Source organism: Ceratotherium simum, chromosome 14 (genome assembly GCF_057802395.1).
Source record: "Ceratotherium simum simum isolate JZ-2026a chromosome 14, ASM5780239v1, whole genome shotgun sequence".
NCBI classification, from domain to species: Eukaryota; Metazoa; Chordata; class Mammalia; order Perissodactyla; family Rhinocerotidae; genus Ceratotherium; species Ceratotherium simum.
Window position 1 is genome coordinate 537,629 of NC_141913.1, and position 26,383 is coordinate 564,011.

At 41.6% G+C, this 26,383-nt stretch overlaps 1 protein-coding gene across 1 annotated transcript in view; it reads right to left on the reverse strand.

Annotated features, from left to right (window-relative positions):
* Positions 1-14,941: 14,941 nt before the first annotated feature.
* The window catches only part of L3MBTL4 (L3MBTL histone methyl-lysine binding protein 4), a 386,879-nt gene continuing 375,437 nt past the window's right edge, over positions 14,942-26,383 (reverse strand). The window contains 2 exon segments of the mRNA XM_087439397.1: positions 14,942-15,233; positions 16,159-16,316. Of these exon segments, the coding sequence (XP_087295523.1) occupies positions 14,942-15,233; positions 16,159-16,316 (450 nt within the window).

The following is a 26,383-nucleotide window of genomic DNA, read 5'->3' on the forward strand; positions in this document are numbered from 1 at the left end:
GCCTATGTGGAGGATGAAGCTTACATGTTTCCTGGAGTTTGGGATGAGTCATCATTATCTATCAATATTGAACCTGACAGTGCAACTTTCTGGAAAGATGCAGTTAGCAAGGTAGCACAGATGTGGTGGTGGGGAAACTTCAAGAGGAAGGTGATTGGAGACAGCCATGAGACTCCCTGTTCCCCCTCCACATTGCCCTCCCTCCCACGTGTCTTTCCCTTCCCCCTAGTGATTTCCATTTTCCCTGATTCATTGGACACACACACACACACAAACTTGCATTTACTCAGCCTAGGAAACTTCAGGCCAGAGAGTTCTTAAAGGTTCTATTCAGGTTGAAACTCTCTGTCCAGTATCCATGGAGCCTAGGTTATACAACATGATTGCAAATGAATTCAAAACTTGTTCCAAATGACTTGCGGCTCTTGAATGGAGCAGGTCAGCGATTTCTCAGGGACATATTTGCATCTGAGCAGACAGCATGTTGCAGCCACCAATGAGGCATGCAAGCAACTTGTCCATGGTTTGTGAGGGACGGTACTGATGGTCCCAGGGTTTGGAACTGACACTTCTGCAGGCTTCACCACACTCACCATCACCACTAGCGATCCTACACTTCTGTCCTTTCAAAGACATCAGAGTCACTCTAGAGAGGACCACCGATCACGTGAAGAATGAAGCCTCCATGATTGTCAGAGTGTGAGATGAGTCATCGTTATCTATCAACATTGAACATTAAGGTATATTGCTGCTATATTGAACCTGACAGTGCGAGTTATTTGCATCACTGGAGTATGTTTAATGTAGTCAATATGCACTTTTTTGCAAGTTTGCTGCAAATAAATGCTTTCAGGCTTCGGATACTGATAAGGATAGTTTGTATTTAGTGAGAACCTACTGTAGTCAGATAGGCTCCTTGGCATTTGGTACACTGGGTCTTATAGAATCATTGCATCCTTCCTTCAGGGTTGGTATGTTACCCTCACTTTACAGAGGAGAAAACTGGAGCTCAAGGATGCTAAGTAACGGGAGCTGGTCAGGCCGCTAGTAGATGGCCAAGCAGGTGGGTTTGCTTCTAATCTGGTTTTTCCATTATCGGATATTTCCCCCTTGAGAAGAGAGGTGACAACTTATGACTATGATAAGAGAAGGAATGCTGATGAAAAACTGGACCAATAAAGACAGTCGCCGTCAGTCAGGGAGTGAAGTGGGGGTAGTATTTGCTTTGCTGTAGATAAAGAACTGACTTAATAGGAAATAAAAGGTGGAAGGAAATAGTTGCTTCTCAAGATGGGAAAATGTTACGAGTTTATTTAATAGTTCTGTAAGTGATTTGGATCAGAGAGTACACAGTGAGAGCTCCAAAATTAAAGATGGAAGTGAAATGTCAAACTGACAGGGATAAACCTTAGTAAGATCTCATGAGTTTTGGTGAGTGGGTAGAGAAATAGCAAATGAGCTCTAGCGTGGGCAAGTGAAAGCAATATATTCAGGGAAAATAATGTCAGCTTTGCTCATGACACCTCTTGGTTTCAATACAAGAAAAGAAGTTTGAAATCAACATAAAATATTATAAAATACATATTTCTTTTTTTAAAAAGACATTGTTGATCTGTTATTTTTTGACCTTCGTAAGGAATGAGGGAGAAAAATCAATTGTTAATAATCCCATTTTATAGAGGAAATAGAGAGGTAGGTTGCTTCAGTGACTTCTGAAGGTCACTCTTGTGGTTAGTAAAAGAATTCTCACTAGAAACCAGTGCCGCAGAACCGCAGTCCACGGCTTTCCGCTTCCTATGGGTTCTTCTCTAGGGTCATAAAGCCAGTAATGTCAGATTATCATCAGGGGACACTTTCTTATCCTTACCATGTCATGATCAAGGGCTCTGGCTTTGGACTGAGACATACCTGGATTATAATCCCGTTTTGCCATTTGCCAGAATACATGTCACAGAACAGGTTATTAAACTCTAGAGAGTATTGATTTCTTCTTGTGTAAAATGGACATACAGAGTAGCACCTGCCTCATAGAAGTATTTTAAGAATTAAATGAGGTAAGATATGAAAATACTTAGCCCAATGCCTGGCACATAAGTATGTACTGAATGTTCATTTTTATTGTTGTAAATGGACATGAAGGTGCAATAAATTCATACTTTGAAGTAATAATGTGCTCCAAGCATATAGTGATGATTGATTTAAAAAAAAGAAAAAAGTGAATAACCACAAGCTGGCTTAACATTCAGTATAAACCTCTGCCTAGACTAGAAATGGCACAACAGTGCACAACAGTGATGTGTGTTCTCCTGATCTCAGGGACTGGAAGCAGGCGAGGGCAAGGCAGTGTGGCTCCTGCAGGAGAAAGGAGACTCAAGCCTTGCATCTGAGGGGAGCCCGCACCAGGTTCAATGCTTGAAGCCTGGGGCTGGGGCGGCACTAAGCCATCCCTTGTGAGAGGAAGCAGTGAAAAACTGCTGCCAACAAAGTAAGATGTAGATCAAGGGAGAACACAGAAATAGTGGGGCAGGGAGGAGCCTCGTGAACCCTCCTGTTGACTGAGAGAGTGAGGCTGATGTCACCCCACTGAACGGGAGGTCTGAATAATAACATAAGACCTAATGCTGGGCAGTGGGTGCAGGCGGGTGGATGAGGGCAGCCTCCAAACTTGTGGACAGGGAGTCTGGAACACAGAGGAAGGGAGAAATAAAAACAAAACAAACAGCCAAAGCAAACACCTCAAAATTATTCTGCAAATCTATTGGCTTCAAAAAGTTTTTTGGTTTGTAAAATACACAAAGACATTTGATGCTAAGAAAAAATCAAAATTGATAATTAATGTGAATTAAGTCCAGGAGTTAAAATAGGATATCTATCTGAAAAACACATTAACATAGGTATGTTTAGAGTGCTCAAAGAGATAAATGCAGGAATACTATTTGTAACAAGAACAAAAAATTGTGAAACAAAGCCAAACAAAAATAAAACAAGGTCATGTAGATAGGACTAAGAGTCAATTTGACACTTTGGAAATAAAAGATGTTGTTATTGAAATTAAAATTTAAACAATAGACTGGACACAGAGAGAGAATCAATGGGCTGGAGGATAGTGCTGAAGAATTACCCTAGAATGCAGCATAGAGAGATCAAAGTGAAAATATGAAAGAGAAACTCAGATACATGAGGGATAAACTGATAGATCTAATGGCTAAAAGCTTTCCAGAATTGAAGAAAGATGTGTGTGCCTCAGATTGAAAGTATCTACCGAATGCTAATAAAGGTAAACTAAACTAAATCTGTATCTTGACATCAGAGAGAAAATCATGGAGATTACCAGGGAGAAAAGACAGACTATTGGCAAAGGGATGGCAGTGAGAGAGACTTCTCATCAGCAAGAGATGCCAGAAAACAGTGGACTTCAAGTACTGATAGAAATCATCGTCAATCTTGAATTTTATACCCATCTAGACTCCCCTTAAGGTTGGATGCAAAATAGAGATATTTTCAGGCATATAAGACATGGACCTTCATCCATGACAGATCTTCACTATTAACGGTTATAACTCATCAAGAAGAAAGGCAACCTGAAGGAAAGACATGAGAAAGAAAAAACCAACACTAAATACAGAAATTAATAAGATATGTTAGTAAATGTAGTTAACAATAGATTATAAGATACAAATAACTAAGTAGGGGGGATGATTTTAGTAAAGCAAAAGAAAGAAAATCTCTCTGAATAGTTAAATATGTTAAATTTATAGTGTGCTGTGTATGTTATGTATTTAAAGGTAATTACAAAAATAGTAAAAATATAATCTCTAGTTTCCAAACTTTCCATGAAAGACAAAAATTGAGGGTATAGAAAATCCTCTCAATTCAATAGAAGATAGAAAGAGGGAAACAAAGCAGTGGGTAAAAAGAATGACAAAAGAAAATATAAGGTGGAATGTAGGTACTAGTTCAAACATAAGAGTAGTTACAATTATGATCACATCTACCCATTAGCTGAAGACAGAGGCTATTGGAATGAATAAAAAACAAAATTCAACCATAATCTGCTTTAAAGAGACATATATAAAGCAAAATTATACAGATATGCAGACAAAAAGACAAGAAAGAAGATACACCAGGTAAATATTTACTAACCAGATTTAAAAGGATAGATAGTATACTATAGTTAGTGTAATATTATAGCTAGTATAATATTAACATGAGGTAAAATAGAATGTAATGGAAAAAGCATTAACAAGAACAAAATAGCAGCAAAATATATAATTAGAAAAGAAGCTATAACAATTGTGAACTTTTTGATATAGAGATTAGAGCTGAAAGAAAGACATGATTAGCGTTTATAAAACTATGTCCGTGGGCTTTATTTTTATTCAATTCAATAAATATTATTAATTCTTAGCTAAGCACTCTCTTAAAGTTTTAAAGGCTAGACTTATAAGGAAATTCTGCTTTTTATGGAGAGTGTTAAAATTTGGCTGTTATGGTCCATCTTAGCTGAAAAAAATATATATGGTCAAAAAAGTTTAGTTAGATAAATTAGAAATGCAGAGCCAAATTTGTTATTTAGGAATTTTTGTGTGTGCATCCTTAACCCAAAATGTTAGAATTAAAGAAGGCAATGAAGCTCTTCTGTAAAATATCTATTTGTTCCAGTGTCAGAGGCAGAAGTTTGTTCTGGATCATTTTTCTGACACAAGATTGACATTTTTGTGTCATTCAATGGCCTGTACAGTGAAAGTTTGTAAACTGTGGAACTTTACTCAATGAGACCCCTTGGTGTTGTTATTAATGCTCACTAACAATTCATTCAGAGCTCCACAATCCTGACTCTCTCTTCTGAGAGGCCAAATTCTGAAAATCCAACAAGTTCTGGATCAAAGAGAGACATTTTGGGGTAAGGGTGACAGAGATCATTGAAAATATGAATTAGAATGAGCATGTGAAACACAATACTCTCCCCTCACTCAGCTGAGTCCATGACCTCTTCGGCCTGAAAGGAAGGAGTATTATTATGCACCTCACCAAGCTTACACACTCAAACCTGGAAGCTTTTTTTATAGCTTCTATAAAAATTATTGTGCATGAGTCCTAGCAATGATGTCTTTATAACCTTTGAGAGTAGTAATTTTAATGAATGAATTAGAAAAGGGTCAGCTTATCAGAATGGATAAGAACCTTTAGGTAGCTCCCATCCATATCTCTTCTCCCTGTGGTAGGTACAGGGCTCAGGCTGGGGGTTGAGGGGGGAGTAGCCTGTATGGGTGATGGAGAACAGGTGTGCAGATGCCTGCCTGCTCACATGCTTACACCACTTGCAATACACATACCAGAAGAGATTGCTTTAAAAGACAAACTAAATTGACTTGCAACAAGCTCTCAATTGTTTTAAGCTTGTTCCCAGTGTTGTTGGTCACCAGACCCAGGCATGTTAGCACATCTTAGTTCTGCCCTGGAGGAAACAAGGCACAGAAGAGCATTCTAATGGAGTGTCAGATGCAAAAAGATTTGGGTTAAGCAGAGGAAGAATCTTCAGATGATTGACCTAAGTTCAGATGCTGGCATAGTCCTTGTTCTGTGCTCATCAGAATAAAATCTCATGCCTCGAAGGAGCTAGTTGAATGACGTCTAAGGTCTTAATAGTGTGTAATTCTGATATTCTGGCTCTCCTGGTACACTCACGTTAGCCTGGTAGGGTAATGAAATTTGAGAAGTCTTTGCAAATAAAATACTGGAGGAATGTATATTTTATTAGCTGGTTGACTGGCCTTATATTTGTATTCCATTTTTTTTTCTTTCTATAATGCTTTAAAAATAATTCTTGGTGCCTCATGTAACTTTTCTGAGGCTCATTTTTCTGAAAGAAAAAACCACAGAAAATCTCACCTTCCTCTGCAGTTTGCAGATTTGCTCTTTGGGTGTCTACAAGGAGACAGTTGTAGAATCAGTGGCGTGCTGCAGCTGACTTGCACTGGCTCAGAAGCACTGATTTTTCACGTCTTTCCAATTCCACATTCTTGGCATCAATTCCACATTCATGGTATCAATTATGATGCCATGTTGGTAGCTTGAAATGAGCTGTGATGAGTGTATTTACACCATAAAAATTGGCACATGCTACAGACCTGGGCTTTTTTCCCTGAAGCCGGTTGTAAAAGATTTACCAGCATTCCACTACTCAGAATCCTCTTAGTCCACAGTTCATTTCCCCTAAAACAACCTTCCAAAGCCTGAGGCAAGGTCCTCCCAGAGACTGCTCTGCTTGGAAATTTGACTGGAAAGTAATGACACCAAACGCATGCAGTGGCTTATAGGCATTTCTCTTTCTCTTAGCATAAGACTGAGTACTAAGCATTTTCTTCCAAGGTTAATACGAACACAGTTATGCTAGCATTAGAGTATCTTTTTAAAAAAAATCTCAACAAAAATGTGTCTTTTTGCTGAAGTTCTTGATTCTCTCATATTGTGAAATATTGGCTCCTCACTGTACCAAATTACAATAATTCTTCCTAAATATGCTTTTCCTTTCAATCAAGGAATAAAATATTTAATGAATATTTATCATATGTAAGACACAGTGATAGGCAATGTGCTAGATACAGAGAATAATTGTATATCCTCAAATTATCTTTACTAAGTGTATAATTTAGAGAGAGAGGCAAGACACACACATGAAAAGTTATATAAGAGAATTTCTATGACACTGTATAATTTGAATGTATTCAGACTGTCTTGTTTTCACCTTAAGGTCAGACTCAATACATTGTTACATGAAAATACACACACACAGAGGCACACACACACACACACACACAGAGGATACTATTGAAGATTCTTATTAAAGGTTTCTGAAGGGTGGGCGCCAGAAGACAAAGATAGGATTACATCATAAAGCAAAACTTTCTAAAAATCCTCTTTGAATATTTTTTTCTTTCTCCAAATTATTACTCCCACAACATCCACCTATGTCTCTCCTCCTCCCTTTCCTTCTCTGCCTTTCGTTATCCTCCTCTCTCCGGCCACGTGCTAGTGGTACATTCCTATCTCTGCAGATATTCTTGAGAGTTTGGTAAAACAAGAATCTTTTGGGGGGCCCACCCTCCTTAGAAAGGAAAGGAAGAAAGCTTGTAAATTCATATGATTTCATGTGCTTCTGTCATAAATAAAAGACAACAATTCAACAAGTATCCTAAGGAATATTTGAAATCAGAGGTAAAGTGTTGGAGTATTAAATTCAGAGGGAGATGAAAAGATCATTTTGGAGATGGAAAAGCTTTAAGAAGGAGAGAGTAGTCAGTGAGTAGAAGGTCTCAAAATAGAAAACGGGAAGCGGGGTGACCAGTGTAGTGCTGGTCTCTTCTGTGTCATCACCTGGCAAGTCCTCGAGGCAGGCGCACGGTCTCCAGGGGACAGGAGAGTCTGTGTTCCAGGTGGGTGCAGATAACCGTCTCTTGCTCTTCATCTATCAGGTACTTCCCCTCCTCAAAATGACCCCTCGTCCATGACTCTTTTCTCCTCTCCTCCAAGAGGAGGCGTCTTCTCTATCTCATGTAGACTGAGTAGAGGACAGATAGATTTTAAGGCCATCTGCAGGTGAGTATAGAAGGAGGGTCGTACCTCAGATATTTGGATGCTAACCAGGGCCCTAACTGCTAATGCATTTAGTGGAAGAGTTTTTCCAAATAATTTTAAGATGACAATGTATTTGAAGAAGAGATAAGCATGAGCATGAGTTCCCTTTGCTGTGCACAGTTTTACACTCGAACCTCAATAACCGATGAGAGAATGGCACCGCCACGCTGTTCAGGTCGCAAAACTACTGGTAGTCACCACCACACTCACTGGCATTTTTTTGTATTTTTGTACCAGTCAACTAGAGAAATTTTTAGAACAACTTTTCCTCTTCTTTTCAATGCAGACTCAAATGACTTTGGTGTAAAGAGGCAATTGGGCAGGAAAGTTTATTGTCGGCCACTTTGCAAAGTTCCTGAAAATTTTGCAGCCTTGTCCTCCAGCCTGGTTGATAAATTCAGAAACTTGTGCCACCATTAGGAATTATTATTATAGACCTAAAATTACCTCAGTGATTCTCGCACTTTCCCATGTCTTTGTGATGATAGAGCTGTCAGCACGGGACATGGGAAGTCGAAGTATCACAAAATCGCTATATGAAGTCGTTAAATTAACACCAACCTGATTTCCTTCATTTTCAGGCCTGAACATCTATAATAATCTAAATGACTTCTTTCCTGCTGACAATCAACTAATAAGTACTCCCACTCTCTCACAGTGTCAAAGGCACTTGAATCATTCAACCGAGTCTCATCAGGGAGTCAGGCATATCTAGCTCATCTGGATTCTGGACAATTTTTCCATCAACAGCAGCAGCAGCTCCTTCTGGTCATATGATCTTGAGTGAGTTTATCGTCTCCTAATTGAGCTAAGGTTACATTCCATGTCTTCCTAGGCTGTTCTGAATATCCAGATTAGCTAATAGGTAAGAAATCACTTGAAAGCTAGAAAGCTCTTATACTACATATTAATGACTTAGATCCTCTTGGTTGATGAGAAAAGCAAGACCACAGTGAATCACATGCTGGTTCCAAGAGCTGGCCTTGAAGCTCAATTCTCAGATATGTTCTGTGCATTTTTAGGATGGTGAACATGCAAACATGTTAGAGGTTTTCTTAAGATGATTCATTTTATTCTAGTTTGTAATATGTTGCCCTGAAAGGCAAGTAATATTGTAGACATGGCATATTATTATGCTTTCTTTGACATAGATAAATTTTGGGGAAAAAAGCCAGAGATATTCACTAGTTGGGGAAAAAAGCCAGAGATATTCACTAGTATTTTTCAAAAAAGTAATACGCAGACATACTGAAGCCGTGCTCCACATGATCTACACATGATCCAAAACCAGAGAGATTACCTGAAAAAGGAAACATACTATGAGAAGAAACAAATTTTAGAATAGTTCAAGTTGCCTGCAGCAACTCTCCCTAAGTTCCTCTTTTTCTCAACTATCAGTAAGTTCTTCCCAATTCTAGCCTCATCTCTTTATGCCTCCTTCTCTTTATTTTGCATCACACCAGGTTAAGGACAGAGCTGGCAAAAGCAGAACTCTCCTTAGAGGACAGGTGAGAGGTGAGCCTGGGTGGGAAGGCCAGAACTCTCCTGGGGGTTGAGGGGGAAGCTGGGAACACTCATACACTCAGGATCTTTGACTCATCCCAGGCATAATGATGCAGCAAGAACTCTCCCTGGAGTCCCTTCAGGATTTAGACGTGTCTGGGACTGGAGTCCTGGAGCAGGGCAGGACTGCTGCACTGTCTGTGTGAGGAACAAGGGGGACCCTGGAAAAGAAGGCCGGCAGAGGGAAGGAGTGACTATGCAGGACACATTGCCTGAGGTCAGCAGGCAGGCTTTAGAGGGGTGGGGTGATTCTGAAGAGGGCAGGATATCAGCCTCTGCACTGTCCCTGGTGCAGGTCCCATGGACTGTTGTCGGAACCCTGAGGAGAGCAGGCTACAATAAAAGAACAGAGGAAAATGAAAGAGCTGGGACATTGGAAGAGGAAGGCCTGATCAGAGCTGGGGCCAGCAGCTTCTACCGAGACAGGAGACGCACCTTCAGCATGGGAGACAAACTCCACGTCAGACATCAGTGTGCTCTGGGCAGACCTTGCAGGGCACCCACTGGGGTCGGCATCCTGCACCTTTGACAGGCACTGGAAGCATAACTGATGGTTTTAGGATCAGAGGTGATAGAGGCTGGAGTTGGAGAAGAGGGAAAGGGCTGATTCCCCAGAGTAGCCAGCAGAACTCACTGGGAATGTCCGGGACACCTCTAGAGGGCGGTAGGGGTTGAGATCCCCAAGAAACTCCCTGTGTCTTGTTTTCGGCCTTCCCATTCATATCTTTTTTATGAGTATCTCTGAAGAATGTAAAATGAGGGTAAGTGCCCTCACATGCTCCATTTCTTTCTCAGGCTCACCCTGGGTTAATGACATGTAGTTATCAGCATGTTAAAGTTTGAGTTCTTAAAAGAATTAGATAATTTTTCAAAAGAAACATAGGTTAGAGACCATTTTAAACCATCACATAATATGTTGCCAGATATAACCCACAGATACAGGATCTGGATTAAGCTTTACTGTTTCTTGTTGTGTGTGGCCTTAGTTTCCTCATTTGCAGAATAGGGGCTTGATATAGATGATAGGAGGTACCTTTCAGCTCTCAGAGTCTGCCTTCCCCCAGTCAGCCACCTAGCTAGCTGCTGATAGATTCAGGGCAGAAGCAATCCAAGAACTTGGGGAGACATTGGCTTGAACATTGGATGAGGCTGACTGGAAAGAGGGAGAAAGGTTCTGTGATGAGGGACAGAGGGCCCAAGTGTTCAGGTACAGAGGGGTAGATTGTGGTATTGATAGGGGCCTTGGAACTTAATAACGAAGACAGAGGAAGAACTTGCCAGAAATTTGGTGTGATGGGCATTTCTTTTTGGAGCATCACAGCTTGTCCCTGGCAGAGTCACTCCCACAGTGTGACCCAAAGTCTTACCCACTGAGTTGGATCTTTAGATGTTGGGGAGCCCAAGGGTGCATGCCTGAGTGTGCCTTGAGCATGCACCCGTGTGTATTTCCAATTAGAAAAGTATTGCTAATTAATTAATTCACAATTAATTAATTCAATTCAATTCAATTAAGAAAATTTGGAAAATATAGAAAAGTACATAGAAAAAAATGTCAATGGGCTACGATCCCATTACTTATAGGTTAAAGTTATTAACATTTTGCTGAATTCGTTTCCTATTTTTTGCCTATACAGATCTGAAATATTACTAAATTGCAATACACAATTTTGTATCCTACTTTTTTTACCCTTAATATTATATGACAAGAAATATAATATGGCTACTTAGCATTTTTTCACATAGATTCATCATAATTAACTTGACCATTCTTGCTCTGTGTACGTTTAGATTATTACCAGTATTTTTCTATTATAAGTAATTTTTAAACAAACACACTTGTGTAGAAATCTTGGTCCACATTTCTGACTATTTCCTTAGGATAGATTCTTAGAAGGATGTGCACATTTTAGAATTTTGTAACATTCCTTTTATTCTTTCAATGAATATTGGTTGATGGCAGTGCCAGGCTATGTCCCAGGCTCTGTGGCCATTGAGGAAAGAGGCAGGACTGGCCAGAACCCTGCAGGAGCTCATAGGCCTGCAGGGGACAGAGAAAGGGAAGAAGCACCATGATATGGTGCCCCATATGTCAAGATGTGGGAAGTCACTGGTGCTGCTGGACCACATGGCCGGAACTCCTTACCCTGCCACTGGGGGCCAGGAGGCTGATGAAGGAGTGATGTCCAAGCTGAGGCCTGAAGACAGTACGGATTATCCTGGAGCACTGGGGAGTGGGAGAAGACTGTGTTCTGGCATTGGAAATGGGGTGTATAAAGATTTTTGGAGAGACTACAGGTGCATTCAAATTACCAAAAGAAGCACAATAATGCTGAATTATAAGGTGCCAGAGAGAGGGGTCTGTAGAGACTAGCAAGGCCATATTACAAGATTCTTCTAGGGCATTTGAAGAGTTTGGTCATTATATTGGGGACAATAAGGAGCCATTAAAATGTCTTCAGGAGGAGAGGGAAGTGATCAAATCCGCACTGGATAAATGTCCCTGGGCTGCCAAGCGGAGGGCACATGGAAGGTGAGAGGAGCCTGGGGGCAGGGAAGGCAGCGAGGAGACTGTAGAAGAAATCTAGGTGAGAAAACTTGTCTTTTAAATGAAGTTTATTTTATTTTTTCCCCAAAGCCCCAGTAGATAGTTGTATGTCATAGGTGCACATCCTTCTAGTTGCTGTATGTGGGACGCGGCCTCAGCATGGCCAGAGAAGCGGTGCGTCGGTGCGTGCTCGGGATCCGAACCCGGGCCGCCAGCAGCGGAGCGCGCGCACCCAACCGCTAAGCCACGGGGCCGGCCCAAAACTTGTCTTTTAGATAGGAGTCTGGCAGTGGGGTGGAGGGGGACAGTTCCCAGGATATTTAGGGAGTGAAGTCAATAGGATTCAGTTACTGATAAGGTATAGGGAAAGTGGATGAAATCTCCTGAGTTTGTCTGACATGTACACCTAGGTGGGTGGTGGTGCCAGCCGGGCAGAAAGGGTTCACGGGCAGAGAATGTGGCTGGAGGTGGGCAGAGAGCAGGGACTGGGTGCCTTGAGGTTGGTTTTCAGCGTCCCGCATTTGAAGAGGACATGCAAGTGGAAGCAAACTGAGCTCTTCCATCTACAGGTCTGGAGGCACCACAGGTTAAAGACAGTAGATTCAGGATCATTGCTCTACGCTGAGGTGGAGTGAGGAGCAGGTCAGGTAGGACCCAGGACCCCAACATAGAAAGAGAGCTAAATCTCACCAACAAGATAGGAAACAATTATATTTGCAAGAACTCTCATCAGAGAGGAATATTCTGGTGTCGGGGTGAGGAGGTAAAATCTTCAAGGGGTAACAGACAATTAATAGTCTGCTTTCTGAAGAGGGTGTCTGGTCAACTGTAGGGGTTTTGACTTTTCTATGCGGGCCATGCAAGCTTTGCCTTTAAATAAATGTTGAGCAATACTTAGGGACTATTTTGTTTGAAGGGGAGCCCAATGATAGCCTTCCTGCAGCGTGTGCCTCAGACATAGCCTGCCATCCAGGTCAACGAGATGGCCCGGGGAGATTCTAAAGGGTCAGAGTGGTAGGGAGGCCGGCAGACACAGGCAGAGGAAGAGAAGCTTGCAGGGGAAGTAGGCACAAGGGAGTGGCCCCAAGAGGCAGAGACCATGAAGGGTTAAGACTAAGACCTGGTTATGAGTGCACAAGGCAGCGGTACATCAGACCGGAGGAGGAAGGAAGACTTGCATTGGGTTTAAACCACAAGGAGCTTGCTGGTTATCTGCGTAGCACAGATTCTGTGAAACGTCGGGGCGGGGGGTGCCATATTGCTGGGTGTCCACATGTGTCATGGGGGGCAGGAAAGAAAGACAAGCAATTCAGAGGTTTGGCCTTCTATGGGGGAGACAAGAGAGTGTGAATACGCTCATTTCCTGTCCACTGACCTCATGGCCTGTGCATCAGTTTACAAACCTTCCTGGGTCAAAATATGGTGTTGCCTTATACGAACTTTTGACATTTATCTGATTACTAGTAGTACGGAATGTTTTCTCTCATGGTTATGTGTAATTTTACTTCTGTTACATATGTCCTTTGCCCAATATTCTATGTTATATTAGTCATCGTCTTATTCATTTTGAAGACGTATTTATATATCATAACCTCTTTGCAGTTATATTTGAAGCAAACACATTTTCCCAGGGTTAATTTTATAAACTACTTTTAACATGTAAAATAGTTTTTTATTTTTACGTTATAAAATGTCTCAGTGGATTGTTGAGTTTTAACTGAAAAGTGAACAGCAGTGGTTTGAGCTACGTGCCAAAGTGGGACTGCCTAGGGCCAGTGTGAACAATGATTGCATGCTAGGTTTGCAAGAACACTATTTGAAGGCACCTAGACAGCTCAGAAAAGCAGCATTCCCCTGCAGGAAGGAAGGCTTGCTGGGATCCCATGCCTGAAAACCATCACAGGCTTCGGATTTCAGACTGCCCAGTACTAACGGCCGCCAGCCGAGAGGAGGATGGAGCACACCCTGTCGACAAGGCAGGGCAGCCTCACAGATGAAGCACAGATGAGGCAGCCTCAGGGGTGCAGATGCCACACAATCTCTAAAGCTGCAGGGCATGCATCTGCTGCTCTGGCGCACAGCGGACGATGTGTTCAGCCCTTCAAGATGGACCTGGTGCCCTCGGCTTTCTATCTTTGACGTGGCACAGGGAGGCAGCCTGCAGACAAGAAGCTCTGCGGGGCTATTCACAAAGCCAGCACTCGGAGGCTCAGCCACAGCTTATCGTGGGAGGGAGACGGATGGCAACGGATGCCAGTGCAGTTGCTGCCACAGCATCCTGCGACTCTGCTGGTCACGTGGGAGGCATTGGAGACATCTCTGTTCACTGAGTCATTCAGTCACCTAGAAATTGGTAGTAGAGCACCAACCCCGTACACTTCACTGTCACTGCTGCTGAGCATGACATGGGTGACTCTGGGAAAGCAATCTGAAGAGGCTGTGCTGGGAAGAACCACCAGAGGGAGGCCCACAGTAGATCCACGCAGGTGCGCAGGGGGCTGAACTAAGGCTCAGCACCGGCACCCAGTCCCCTGAAGACAGACATGTCACTCACAAGCCCGGCACCACACCTAGGACGTCCTAGTGCTCAACTAGTGTCATGGAACAGAGGAACGGACCTGGATGTCTTTTCTGAAACTAAACATTGTGCTGTTGACCAGCGTGCACTTCGCGATTCTCTAATAGCGTGAAGGTTTGGACCACACCTTCCGCACTCTGTCCCGCCTCGGGGACCTTGCTGGGTGAGCTGGGACTGCAGTGTGATGGACGTGTCTTTATGAAGTCGCTCTGTGCAAGGCTGACTGGCCCCAATGGTGTTTGTCAGCAACTAGCTGGGCCAGATTGTTAGAAAACATTTGAAATGCAGAATGGGAAGGTGTGTGCGGCAAGTGTGGCTGTTTTTCTCAGGGCTTTGTCCAGCACCACTTTGCAGCATGCTGCATGCTAACAGTGGTTAGCAGTGTGGCCTGTACACCTGGAACACCTGGGTTCAAATCCCACTTGCTACCTGTGTGACCTTGAGCAGGTGAAGTAACCTTCCTGCGCCAGTTTCCCCTTCTGTAAGATGAAGACAGTGAAAGTTCCTACTGTGCAGAACTGCTGTGAGAATCAAGGCAGCTGATGAGAAAAAGTGCTGCTATATTATTATTATCATTATTGTTATTACTCTAGGCAGCAGCGGCAGCTTATGCTCTGCTAATGCTCCTTCCGAAGAGAGCTCTGAGAGCAGGCAGCCAGCCTGTAACTCTCCAGGAGGTCCCGTCTCGGACTGGGGCTCTGTCCCTCAGCAGAGCCGGTGCTCTCCCTGCACTCATTCCTTCGGGCCAGGCACAGGCAGACAACGGCTCTGGTCCCGGTCCCAGCGTGGGCTTTGGGACAGAAGACGTTGCTATTTTTGTTGTCTTGAAGGGACAGCACCGCTGGGTGGCCCTCACCACAGTGCAGTGATGACGCTTCAGCTCCGGCTCCAAGAAGGGAGAACTGGCAGCTGAGCAAAGAAGTTCAATGTTCAGAGGAGAAGGAGCTGTGCCAGCTCTCTGTTTGCATAAGAAGGGAACTGAGAGGAGAGGGGAGAGGGGAGGTGAGGTCCGAGGTTCCCTTCCACCTTTGCAGACAGAGCTGGCTTCACTGACCCGCACCTGGTCTGGCTGGACTGCATTTCAGCACTGCTCTGCTATGGGCGTTTGGTCCATGTAACTATACGCAAGTATTTTGCAAGGGACAAGGCAACTTTGTCCTTATTTTCACCTGTTCTTCCCCTCCCATCCTGGGAGATGGGCTGGATGCGGAGAAAAGAGCACGCTCCTAAACCTTTGAGCTTCAGAGCTCAAAGACTGAGAAGGAAAGAAATGGAAAGGAAATCTGGAATGATTGCCTCCTTGTTTTCTCTTTAAAAATATAAAAGGAAGGCTGAAACCATGGTTCAGATGATACCACGTGATTTCTTCCTTTCCACACAGAAATATTTTGAATAAAAGATCTGTTTCCCTGGTTGACATCTTTGATTTTTCCATCTCCAATAGCAGTGAACTTGTCATTCCTGGAAATAAGAAGAGCAGGACCCAGGGGGTTAATCTGCCTGATGTTGCCTTTCCAAGAGTGACTGTATAAAGTTCTTGGCTCGATGTCCAAAGTGACAGCTTGGAGCAATGATGCCCAATGGAACTTTCTGCAGCAATGGAGTGTTCTATAATCCATGCTGGATACATGGCAGCCACGAGCCACATGTGCTATTGAGCACTGAAAGTGTGGCTACTGTGACTGAGGAACTGAGTTATTTTAATTTAAATTTAACTAAACTAATTTTTAAATTTTAGCTAATTAAATTTAAACTGCCACTGTGCTGGAGGGTGCTGGAGAGCAATATCAAAACCAGCCGCTGGCAGTGCCACAAATGTGACTGAAGGCATCACCATGTGGGAGGGAAAAGGGAGAGGCAAAAGGCCTCCAAGTCCTGAGCGGCAGTTTCCTCCTTCCGCAGCAACCACTCACGCGGCAGCTGCGCCTTTTGGATATTTGGGATGATCATTTTTTGCTCCATCTTTCTGCTGTGAGAGTAGGGATCCACTTTCTTAAAGAGGAATGAGGTCAAGACCACATTAAAACACGAAAAGTGTGTTATCTCCTAGGGTAGATGATATTTCCACCTAGAAGCTCTTCCTTCCTCCCAAACCACAGGGTAGGTCAGTAATTTCCTGGAGGATTCTGAAGTGACTGCCCCGGGGCTTGTTCAGACCTCAGATGAGTGAATGAGCGCGCCCTGGAGCCCGGAGAGGCAGAGCGTTGGAATGAACACTGGAGTGGCCGTGAGGCTGTGGCCAGCAGTCAGTGGAGTCCAGAAGGTGACACAATGAGGCCGCCACCTGGGGCTGTGTGGCCAGGCTCCTGGTGGGGTCCTGTGGTGCAATGAGAGGCTCAGTGGCTGTCCTGAATCAAAAGACCAAAGGAAAGGGGAACCCTTGAGGAGAGAAGAGAGGGCAGCAGATGAATATGAGCCTGAGGGAGACCAGGCTCTGAAGAGAAATGAGTAGATGTCCAAGAGCAGGGCAGCGACTGCGGCACCAACATCTCGAACGCTGAGGTAGCAGGTCTTAGGACGTAATGATGGAACATGAAGTAAGTGCAGAGCCAGTCAGAGTGCTCCTGAGACCAACAGGCAAGAACAGGGTCAGCCCCACAGACAGTGAGGACGAAGACACAGGACTCAGACTCGGATGCAGGCCCCAGAAGAGCTCATTCCCACCGTGGAGGGACGGGCTGTTGATAATCATACCGAACGCTACTGTGTGTTGGGGCTTCTGCATGCTTTATTAAGACTATAAGGCAGACAGTATCATTCCCATTTTATGAACGAATACGCTGAGACAGGGCGTGATGGGAGTGACTGTTCTCCTGGCTCTTATCTGACTCCCCTGGCTACTCCGTCTCAGGCTTCTTTCTGAATTCATTCTTCTCTGCCAGGTCTGGAAATGTTGGAATGCCTTAGGGCTTGTTCCCCAGCCCCCTTCTCCTCTCATCCTCTGCTCACTCTCACAGTGTTAACTGCTCTCTGGGCCCCACAATTCCTCTCCAGCAAGAGCACAATTAACCTAAAGAATGCGTGAGGAAGGAATCCATAGACATTAACATACACATTGGTATTTTATTAATTAGAAATGCAGAAGAACAAATAATTCCAAGAGCTGCTTTTAATTTAACCAATAAAACATACAACTAACTAGCCCAATAAAGAAAATCAGAGTAACATAAAATTAGAAATGAGGAAATATTTCAAAAGACCACTTTGCTTAATGCTATGCTGACCCTTTTGAAACTCTAAACGAAAAATAAAATTTTCTAGGAAAATATTTATTACCAAAGATCACACCACAAGAGAATCTATAACTAGAGTTACCAGATTTAGCAAATAGAAAAATAGGACCTCCCCAATTCAACTAGAATTTCAGATAAATAAGGATTTTTTTTTCAGCATGTCCCATGCAATATTTGGGACATACTTACACTAAAAAAATTATTGATCATTTTCCTGAAATTCAAACTTAACTGGCTGTCCTGCATTTTATCTGGCAGCCCTACTAAAACAGATAAATTACCAGGATAAACATGAGGAACTAGTCAAAGGCTAAAAAAGCATCAAAGTAAGATGTTTTCAGATGAATTACATGAATTCAAGGGATACTTTCAACTCTATTTAAACTATTCTAAAGTACAAAAAAGAAGAACATCTCCCAAATTATTTTTATAAAGTTGCAACACACTGAAACCAAACCTGACAATTATGATAAAAAAAATCAAATCACTGTGGGCAAATCTGTTATGAATATCCATGATAAAATCTTAACTGTGATATTAACAAATATGGGAGAATGATATTTTTCTTTAAAATTGACAAGCTTTTAAAGAAAAAATAACTGAAGAAAATTATTGAAAGTGATTTTACCAAGCTTTCTGTAGATATATACTGCTGTGTGTGTATGCGTGTGTGTGTGTATATATATATATGTATATATGATGTACATAATTCTCAGCTATAAGTCACTTATATAATAGATGTTACTTTCTGGAATCATCTCAAATTATAACTCATTGTTTTGAAAGTACTAGTCAATGCAATCAGATAAAAAAAATATGAGGCATCAATACTTCGACTGAGGAGACAAATTGTGACTATTTTCAGACAATGTAGTTGTTTACGTAGAAATGCAAAAGCATCAGTTGAGGGAAATTCTTTTAGCAGCAGAAGATAATTCAGTTAGGTGGACTGGTTTCAAAATTAATATCACATTCAATAGCATTTCAATAAACAAATAGTATTTACCTATAACATAAAATGAGGCAAACTATCTCATTTATAATAGCATAAAAAAAGAGAACACCTAGGTATAAACTTAACAAGAAATGTGTAAGACCTATATATTAAAAAAACTGTAATATTTTCTTGAAGGACATAAAACAATAAATTGAATAAATGAAAAGACCTATCATATTCTTGGACAGGTGTATTCAATACTGTAAACATCAGTTTTCCCTAAATTAACACACAAATCCAATGTAATTCTCATCAAAATATCAACAGTAACTTTTATAACTTGGCAACAAATTATTAAAGTTATCTGGAAACAAAAACTTGCAGAAAATGTATAGATTCCTGTATATGCCCAACGATTTTGGAAAGGATACACGAGAAGTTGTTTATAACATTTACCTCCAGATAGCTAAAGTGAGTGGTAAGGAGTTGAGATAGAGACTTATTTTTTATTTTATAACTATCTATGCTATTTGAATTTTTCATGCTTCTTAAACATGGTAATTTTATTTCAGGTTAAAATGGTAGTTTTTATTTCAAAAGAACATTTCCCATTATGTAGAGTAGTGACTGCTAACTCTCACCATCCGGGCATCAGTATCTTTTAAAAGCTCCCAGTGTTTCTCATAGGCAGCTGAGAGTCATGAGTATAGAGTAGTTCATGGCATGCTTTTCACACTTGTGGTCGCAACCCATCTGTCATGATATCAGTTTAATGGGTGAGGACCAGCATTGAAAAAAAAACCGCTCGGCAGAAACTAGTGTGTGTATGTCTGGGTACTGGGTTGTGGTCTGAGACATATCTCTTTCCATGGGACGCAGTCTAAAAAATCAGAAAACCACTGCCTTATGTGACTCAAACATTTCAGACCTTGTGAAACCCTTTATCAGAATTTGTGTGAACATTAAAGGCTTTTCACAGTTTAAAAATTATGTTGTTATTCTGTCTTTTGTTTGTTTATTTAGCCATTCAATCATTCATTCGTTACAATTCCAAGATCAAACATGCCGTATGTGATGACTTGTGCTTGCGTGATGAGGATAGTGCCTGACCTAAGCAGAGGCTCGAGAAACACGTGATGAGTGAAAGAACAAATGAATGATTGAATTAATTATCAGGTAACGCTTTGCCTAGTTTTCCCTAGAGTTCTTTTTATAAACTAGTTTTTCTTCTCCCTTGCCACTCGCAAACTCCTAACTAAATAATTAGTCTGGTAGAATAAACCAAGAATACTTGGATGGACATCCCAGCTTCAACATAGCAACCAAGGCAGGCCTTCCCCTTTGCTGACATAGTCATCCAAGTGATGACTATGCTTGGTTTGGATTAGGCCATCCTGATTCTGGTCACATCCACATTATCGCAGATCACATTGGCCTGGTCCCTTGCCATGGCTCGTGAAAGATAGAACCAGAAAGAATTTGGCTGATATGGGTTAGCTTTATTCAAAGCAACTTATGTCATTGACAGTTTCCAGATTGAAAGTAAGGTCTTCAAACAAACATTTCAATTCCCTACACAACCAACTTTATGTAACTGAGCAATTTGTTGAACTACTGTGTTCTCAGCCCTGGGCAAGGTGCGGCAGGAAATTGTAAGTATCAGTATTACTTAAACCATGTGGTGCTAATTATAAGTGAGAAAGAAATCCAGATTGGGCAGAAACAAAATCAAATGGGCGAAATGGGAAAGTCTTCAAATCAAAAAGCTAGACACGTGGGACTTCAAACATAGGAAGTACAATGGAAGTACTCAGGTAACATCATCAAGTCTGAAAATTGGATTCTAATTTGCCTAACGCCTCTTCATTAGATGCTTCTTTTGCGTAGCATTTGACAACCCATTAACAAAAGAACAGTCCCTGGGAATTCTCTTTGAAGATAGCAGGCCTAGCCTGTTCATTCTGGCAAGTTGTCTCATTGCTGCATGACTCAGTGGCTTTCTGGGCTGTTTCCTCCTTCTGCCCCCCGGATCACACTTTTTCCAGAGTTGACATGGACAGAGAGAGAATATATCTTAAGACTTTATTAACTTATAGCAGAAACAAGCCGTGGGTCAGAGTGACAACAGCTGACTTCTAAAGGACTATTCGGAGATAATGAGAGGGCTTTCTCATGAAGCAAACAGCTGTCAAGGTACATGGGGATGAAGATTAGAAAAAAAGGAAACTTAAGAGTAGAGGCAAAACTTGAGAATTTCAGAGTTAAAAACCTATAGAAACAGACTAAAAGAAGGAGGATTTCATCCAGAAAAGAGAAGACTAAGGGATGATTTCATTAGGTCTTCAAAAATATATGAAAGACGATTTTATAGGAACAGGAGACACCAGCTCTTTTATATCTTAAGCTGAAGTTTGAATGAATCAGTCAAATAATAATAAATTTATTATTATTTATAATAATAAATTTATTATTATTTATAATAATAAAATAATAAAATAAATATATAAATAAATAATAAATAATAATAAATAAAACGTTTATTTGTTCAATAAATATTTATTGAGTGCCTCTTATACACCATCCAGTTGTTAAATATTAAATTCTCTTTACCCAGCGTGTGTGTGGCACTGTGCTAGCACTGACAGGGGTGGAAAATTCTACGAAACATAATCTTTCTCTTCAAGGGGTTACCTTGAAGGAGGCCCTGAAGGAGACTGTAGAATTGCTGTTACTAGGGAGCTTTTGGAAATGAGATCATGAAGATGAGTATAATCACATGACCCAACTATTCAATCCATGTTCTGTGTATTACTTTCTTTTCTGAGCCTCATCAAGGTCAATAGAGCTATGAAGTCGCTTCTGAGAATGGGTATGTGCAATGATTTATTGTCTACTGAGAAATGGAAAATGAGGGCCAAACACATTTGTGGGAACAAATACTTTTTATCAGCTTAATACCAGTACAAAATGGAGTACTTAACTTTGAGATTAAGTTTTTAAATCAGCAGGTTCTTTATTTCTTTATTGTTTCCTCCTGAAGGCAAATATTCCCATCATCTGCACAGAATGTAGATTGAATTGTGAAATAAGTTTCTGTCAGCCTGAGTCTGCTGAGAGTGGTCACAGTTCCAAATGACTCTCCACGTTGCAGACAGCTACTTGGACGTGCAGAAATGGGCTTTCCCCCTAAAACTCATGAATAGCAGCCTGTTCCAGACTCAGATGGTGACAAAATGTTACAGACTTTTCAGTGTATGAGAACTTGCCTAGAGCTAAATAAATAAATGTCACTTTTTCTAAAATTATGCAGCCTCTAAGGCTAACCAATTTTCAAATTAACATGCACCGAGATGATTACTTTGAAAAATTTGCCCTGTGGGGGCATCTGAAGAAGTTGTAATGCAGGACCCACTCTAGGTACTTAGTTGACTTACACAAAAGGTCAAGTCTTTCCACCTTTTTATCAGACATGGTTCATCAAGATATTATCCTTTTTATTTCAATATCACACTCACAAATCACATTATTAACCTTTAGCTACCCTCCTGGAGGGCTGCGAGAATTATTAGTTGGATAATTTTTTTGGGTGGCAGGATTACCAAGCATAGCAATGTAAAAACAAATTCATATTTAAAATTCTTGTGTATGCCTAATAAATATTAGAACACCACTGAGCTAAAATTAATGAGTCTGTATTTAAAGCATGGCAGTATTTAAAATTACCTGCCTGATGACAATTTTACTTAATTACATTAGAAGTGTCTCTTATTACTTCTTGTTAATTGCTACTTAGAATCTGAAAGGAAAAAGGTCTAGAAATTTCCAGGTAACAGGTTACTTAATTGCTAACATCAAACTGGTATTCAAAATAATATTTACACCCTTGAGCCAGCCAGTTAGCAATATGTACTGAGAGGCACCTGTGGTACATGTTGTGGAGGATTGTTCTGGGTCCCATGGGGAGATCTGAGAACAGCTCCACAGTTTACAACAGCAGAGCAAGAATAAAGGCCTAGAAAGAATTGCAGCAACACCTGGGTCTGTGCAAGTGTGTGTCTGTGTGAATCACATACCTAAATGCCAGGGGAGCCACCCCATGGTACCACCTGCCCGTATTGTCTATGAGATCTGTGGACCAGCAAGATCACACTTCCATTACCTGAGACTCTAGACTTTTCTCACCTTATCTCCTCCTATTCTTCTTCATATTTTTATGCTTATGGTTTATTGTCTGTCTCCACTCACTTGAATTTAAGCTCCACAAAAGGAGAGATTTTTATTTATTTATCCACAGATACATTCCAAATGCGCATCGTGCCTAGCACCTAGTGGGATCTCAATAAATATTTGTTGAATGGATGAATTTAATAATTTCCACAATGGACAAAGACAAGGACATCTGCTCAGGTGAATCTGCTGATTCTTTTGAAGAAAATTTCCAAATCAATATGGATGTGTGTCTGTGATATTTTTCCTTCTACTCTTAGACTCAACTTTCCAAGCCTAAAAGGCACTGGGGTAAATCTCTTTGTAGGCCCAGGAAGGACAACCTCAGGTTTCAAACTGATAGTAACAAGGGCTTGTGAAAAACAAATCTATTCTTAAAAAATAAATAAAAAGGAAAAAATGTAAGCAGGCTGTGTTGGAGGATAACTTTGCAAGTTAGTTGGAAAATGAAAGAAAAAAAATTCAATCACCAATAACAAGTAACCTGTCTGAGTGAGTTTTTCTTTAATAAACTAATTTTTGACTGGCTTGACTCTCTTTGTTGGAGAGGCCAGGCCAAATCAAATTCGAATTGCTTCTTCTTGGAAAAAAACAAAAAATCTTGGCTGCCTTCCGAAGGAGACTGTCAGAGTAGATCCTAACCTCAAATCATGGAGCAATTTATAGAGAAACAGCTGCCTCCATGGAAGCACGTGCCACACATCCCCAGTCACACAACTGGCTGATGGAGCAACTCATGCATATTTGGGAACAGACCTTGTAAACACACTTTTTATTTCTTTAAAATGAAATTGAGGGGTCGGCCCGGTGGCATAGCAGCTAAGTTCACTCAATCTGCTGCGGTGGCCGGGGGTTCAAGGGTTCAGATCCCCGGTGCAGATCTACACACCACTCATTAAGCCATACTGTGGCGGTGTCCCACATACAAAATAGAGGAGGATTGGCACAGATGTTAGCTCAGGGACAATCTTCCTCACCAAAAATAAATAAATAAATAAATAAATAAATAAATAAATAAACATAAAATTGAGCCAATATTAGCCAGTAGTTCTTGTCATTTTTTTTTTTCCTACTAAAAGACCTTTGAGGCTTCAGTATTTCACAGGGAAGTACAGGCTCTTGTATTTCCAACCAGGCTCCATGCGTATTTAATACAATTGCTATCAGTTGCAGTTTGAAAAATCCATTGTGGGAACATTCTGGGTTTAACCTGAGATTTCTCAGCACTTTATATTCTTCACGCATCAGTCTACCTTGATGCACAGATTCCTCAATCAAAAGGAACACAATCTAATTTCAAAATGACATAAACAGGAAATTGATGGGTGTTGCCTTGTAGGCAAAACCTCACACAACAGCTAGTCTGATCCCATGAAATGAACCATTTGGAGAAAAACTCTCAGTATTTTAAACTCAAAGTCTCATTTCTCCCAGCTTTTGCTTTCCTTCCCTTTTTAATGGTGGTTCTTCCTTCTTTCCCCCACAGCCCTTTTCCCTGACTTCTCTCCATCTCCACAGCATTCCCATGGCCCCGTCAACGTGCGGTGACTGGGACACTGCAGCTTTGCCCCTGAACGCTCTGAGGTCTTCAAGGGAGGGATGACACGTGCTGTCAGCGTAGCTGTAGTCCTCTGCTCTTTTTACTCAAGAACTGAGTCTTCGCGGCTGCTTTAAGGCCCTCTGGACGTCCCTGTGCACCCCAGCTGGGCATTTGGGCATTGGGCATTGGGCAGCGGCAGCCAGGCCGGGTTTCATTGATCACTGGATTCAAAGTCCATCATCTGCCTGAAAGGGATATATGGTGCAGAGACCTGGGAGCAGGTGATCTCACTGAGGAATCAAGTTGAGACCAGCAATTCACGCAATGGCTCAGTCAGTGAGTTTTCTTGTTTAACTCTTGAGTTTTAGTTGGTTAATTTTCCTTTTGTCTTCACAGCAGTGTTTTAAGGAGTTTGGCTGTCCCAGCTCCCTACTGCAGCTAGAAACTGAAAGGCAGAGAGGGAGACTGAGAGTGTAGCAAGAATATATTTTTGAAGAAAGATTTCTTGTGAAGAATATATTTATAAGGATTCTGAATATTCAAGAATCCTAACAAATAGATTCTTCATGAATATATTTATAAGGAGAATAAGTTTTTAAGAAGAATTTATAAGAAAAAAACATTTATGAAGAATATATTCTTGAATATTAAGAATATATTCATAGGAACACTTCACATTCAAGAATATATTTTTCAGCCCTGGGAGTTGCAGAGATAAAATGAATATTTTTCAAAATGATATGAAGCAAAATGTAATGCAATCAAAATCCAATATTTCAAAAGAAATGAATAAATGTGGCAAGTTGGTCATTTGCTGGGTGGTTAAGAGATGCTTCTAGATCAGGCACCTGGTTAGGCACTGGACCAGGGTTCTAGCCCAGGCCTTGCAGCAAAGCCCAAGCACTTCCCCCTACACTTCCCTGCCTCCACCTCACTCCACAAAAGGAGATTCCAAAGACAAAGACAACTCAACCAAGAAGTCCAGGGATGTTTGCAAGTCAGCTCTCAGCAAGGAAAGATGTCACAGCTCAGAGCCCCTGTTAACAAGGAGTCAATCTCCTGTGTTGTCACTCTTGGAACCTGTTTAGGACGTGGCTTACACAAGGTTAGGATCTAACCTCAGACAGAGAGAGAAAGAGGTGTTCAGAGCTGATTAAGGATAGATTTTTCTTGGAATGTCTGTGGGTTGTTGGAAGTGAGAGAAATTTATTTTTGCAAAAATTATCTGAAATTACAGGCATTCAAAGAGTAGGCTCTCAGAAGTCCTCAGTTCCCTGAGGATTCATGCTAAGGATCTAATGTGCACTTATGTAGTACAAATGCTCCTTTGGGGGAACTCTTTCTAATAACCTAGAAGTTTGTGTTTCTTGAAGGTGTATTGGCAATTTTTTGCTTTGTCCCTGACTCACTCATATTCCAGGTGGGACTCAGGACAGAGGGGGAGAGTAAGGGGCTGAGGGTGGTACCCAGGGGCAGCCGAGGCCTTCAGACCATCTAGGTCATTTCTGGGTGCTGCCTGACTCCTGAGGGTGGTGGGGTCCTCTTTGCAGAGGGAAAGATTTCAACTCCCCGTGTTTCCAGCCTGTCTGGGAGCATGGGGAGAGGGGCGGGACCTGGCTGGAGTGCAAGCTGGTGTGGGAGAGCTGAGTCCAGGGCAATCAGGGCCCCTCAAGAGCATCCCAGGGTCTGCCCCATGTGCTCCTGGCCCCTAACATGTAGCCACACTAATAAGGGCAGCCCCCTTGGGGTCAGGCTTGATGCAAATTTAAGGGGTTTGTATGTGGGAGATTCCTGGAAGAATGTTCAAGAAATAGGTCTCTCTTGCTGTTATTTTCCTGACACCACTTAATGGCTACTATTAGGTGTCACACACCTTATATGTGTTACGTCGGTTACATTCACAGACATGCACACATCCTTAAAATCGAATTTAAAAACGCCTTGGGGTAGGTATTATTTTCTCATTTTACAGAGAAGTTACACCTATCTAGGAAATTGACAGAGCTGGGGTTTGGATTTGAGTTTGATTGGCTTGCTTCATTCACTGATGCAACTAATAACTTACTTCGTGCCAATTAAGTGCCAGATAACACGCCAAGTGCTAGGACTAAGTGATAACAAG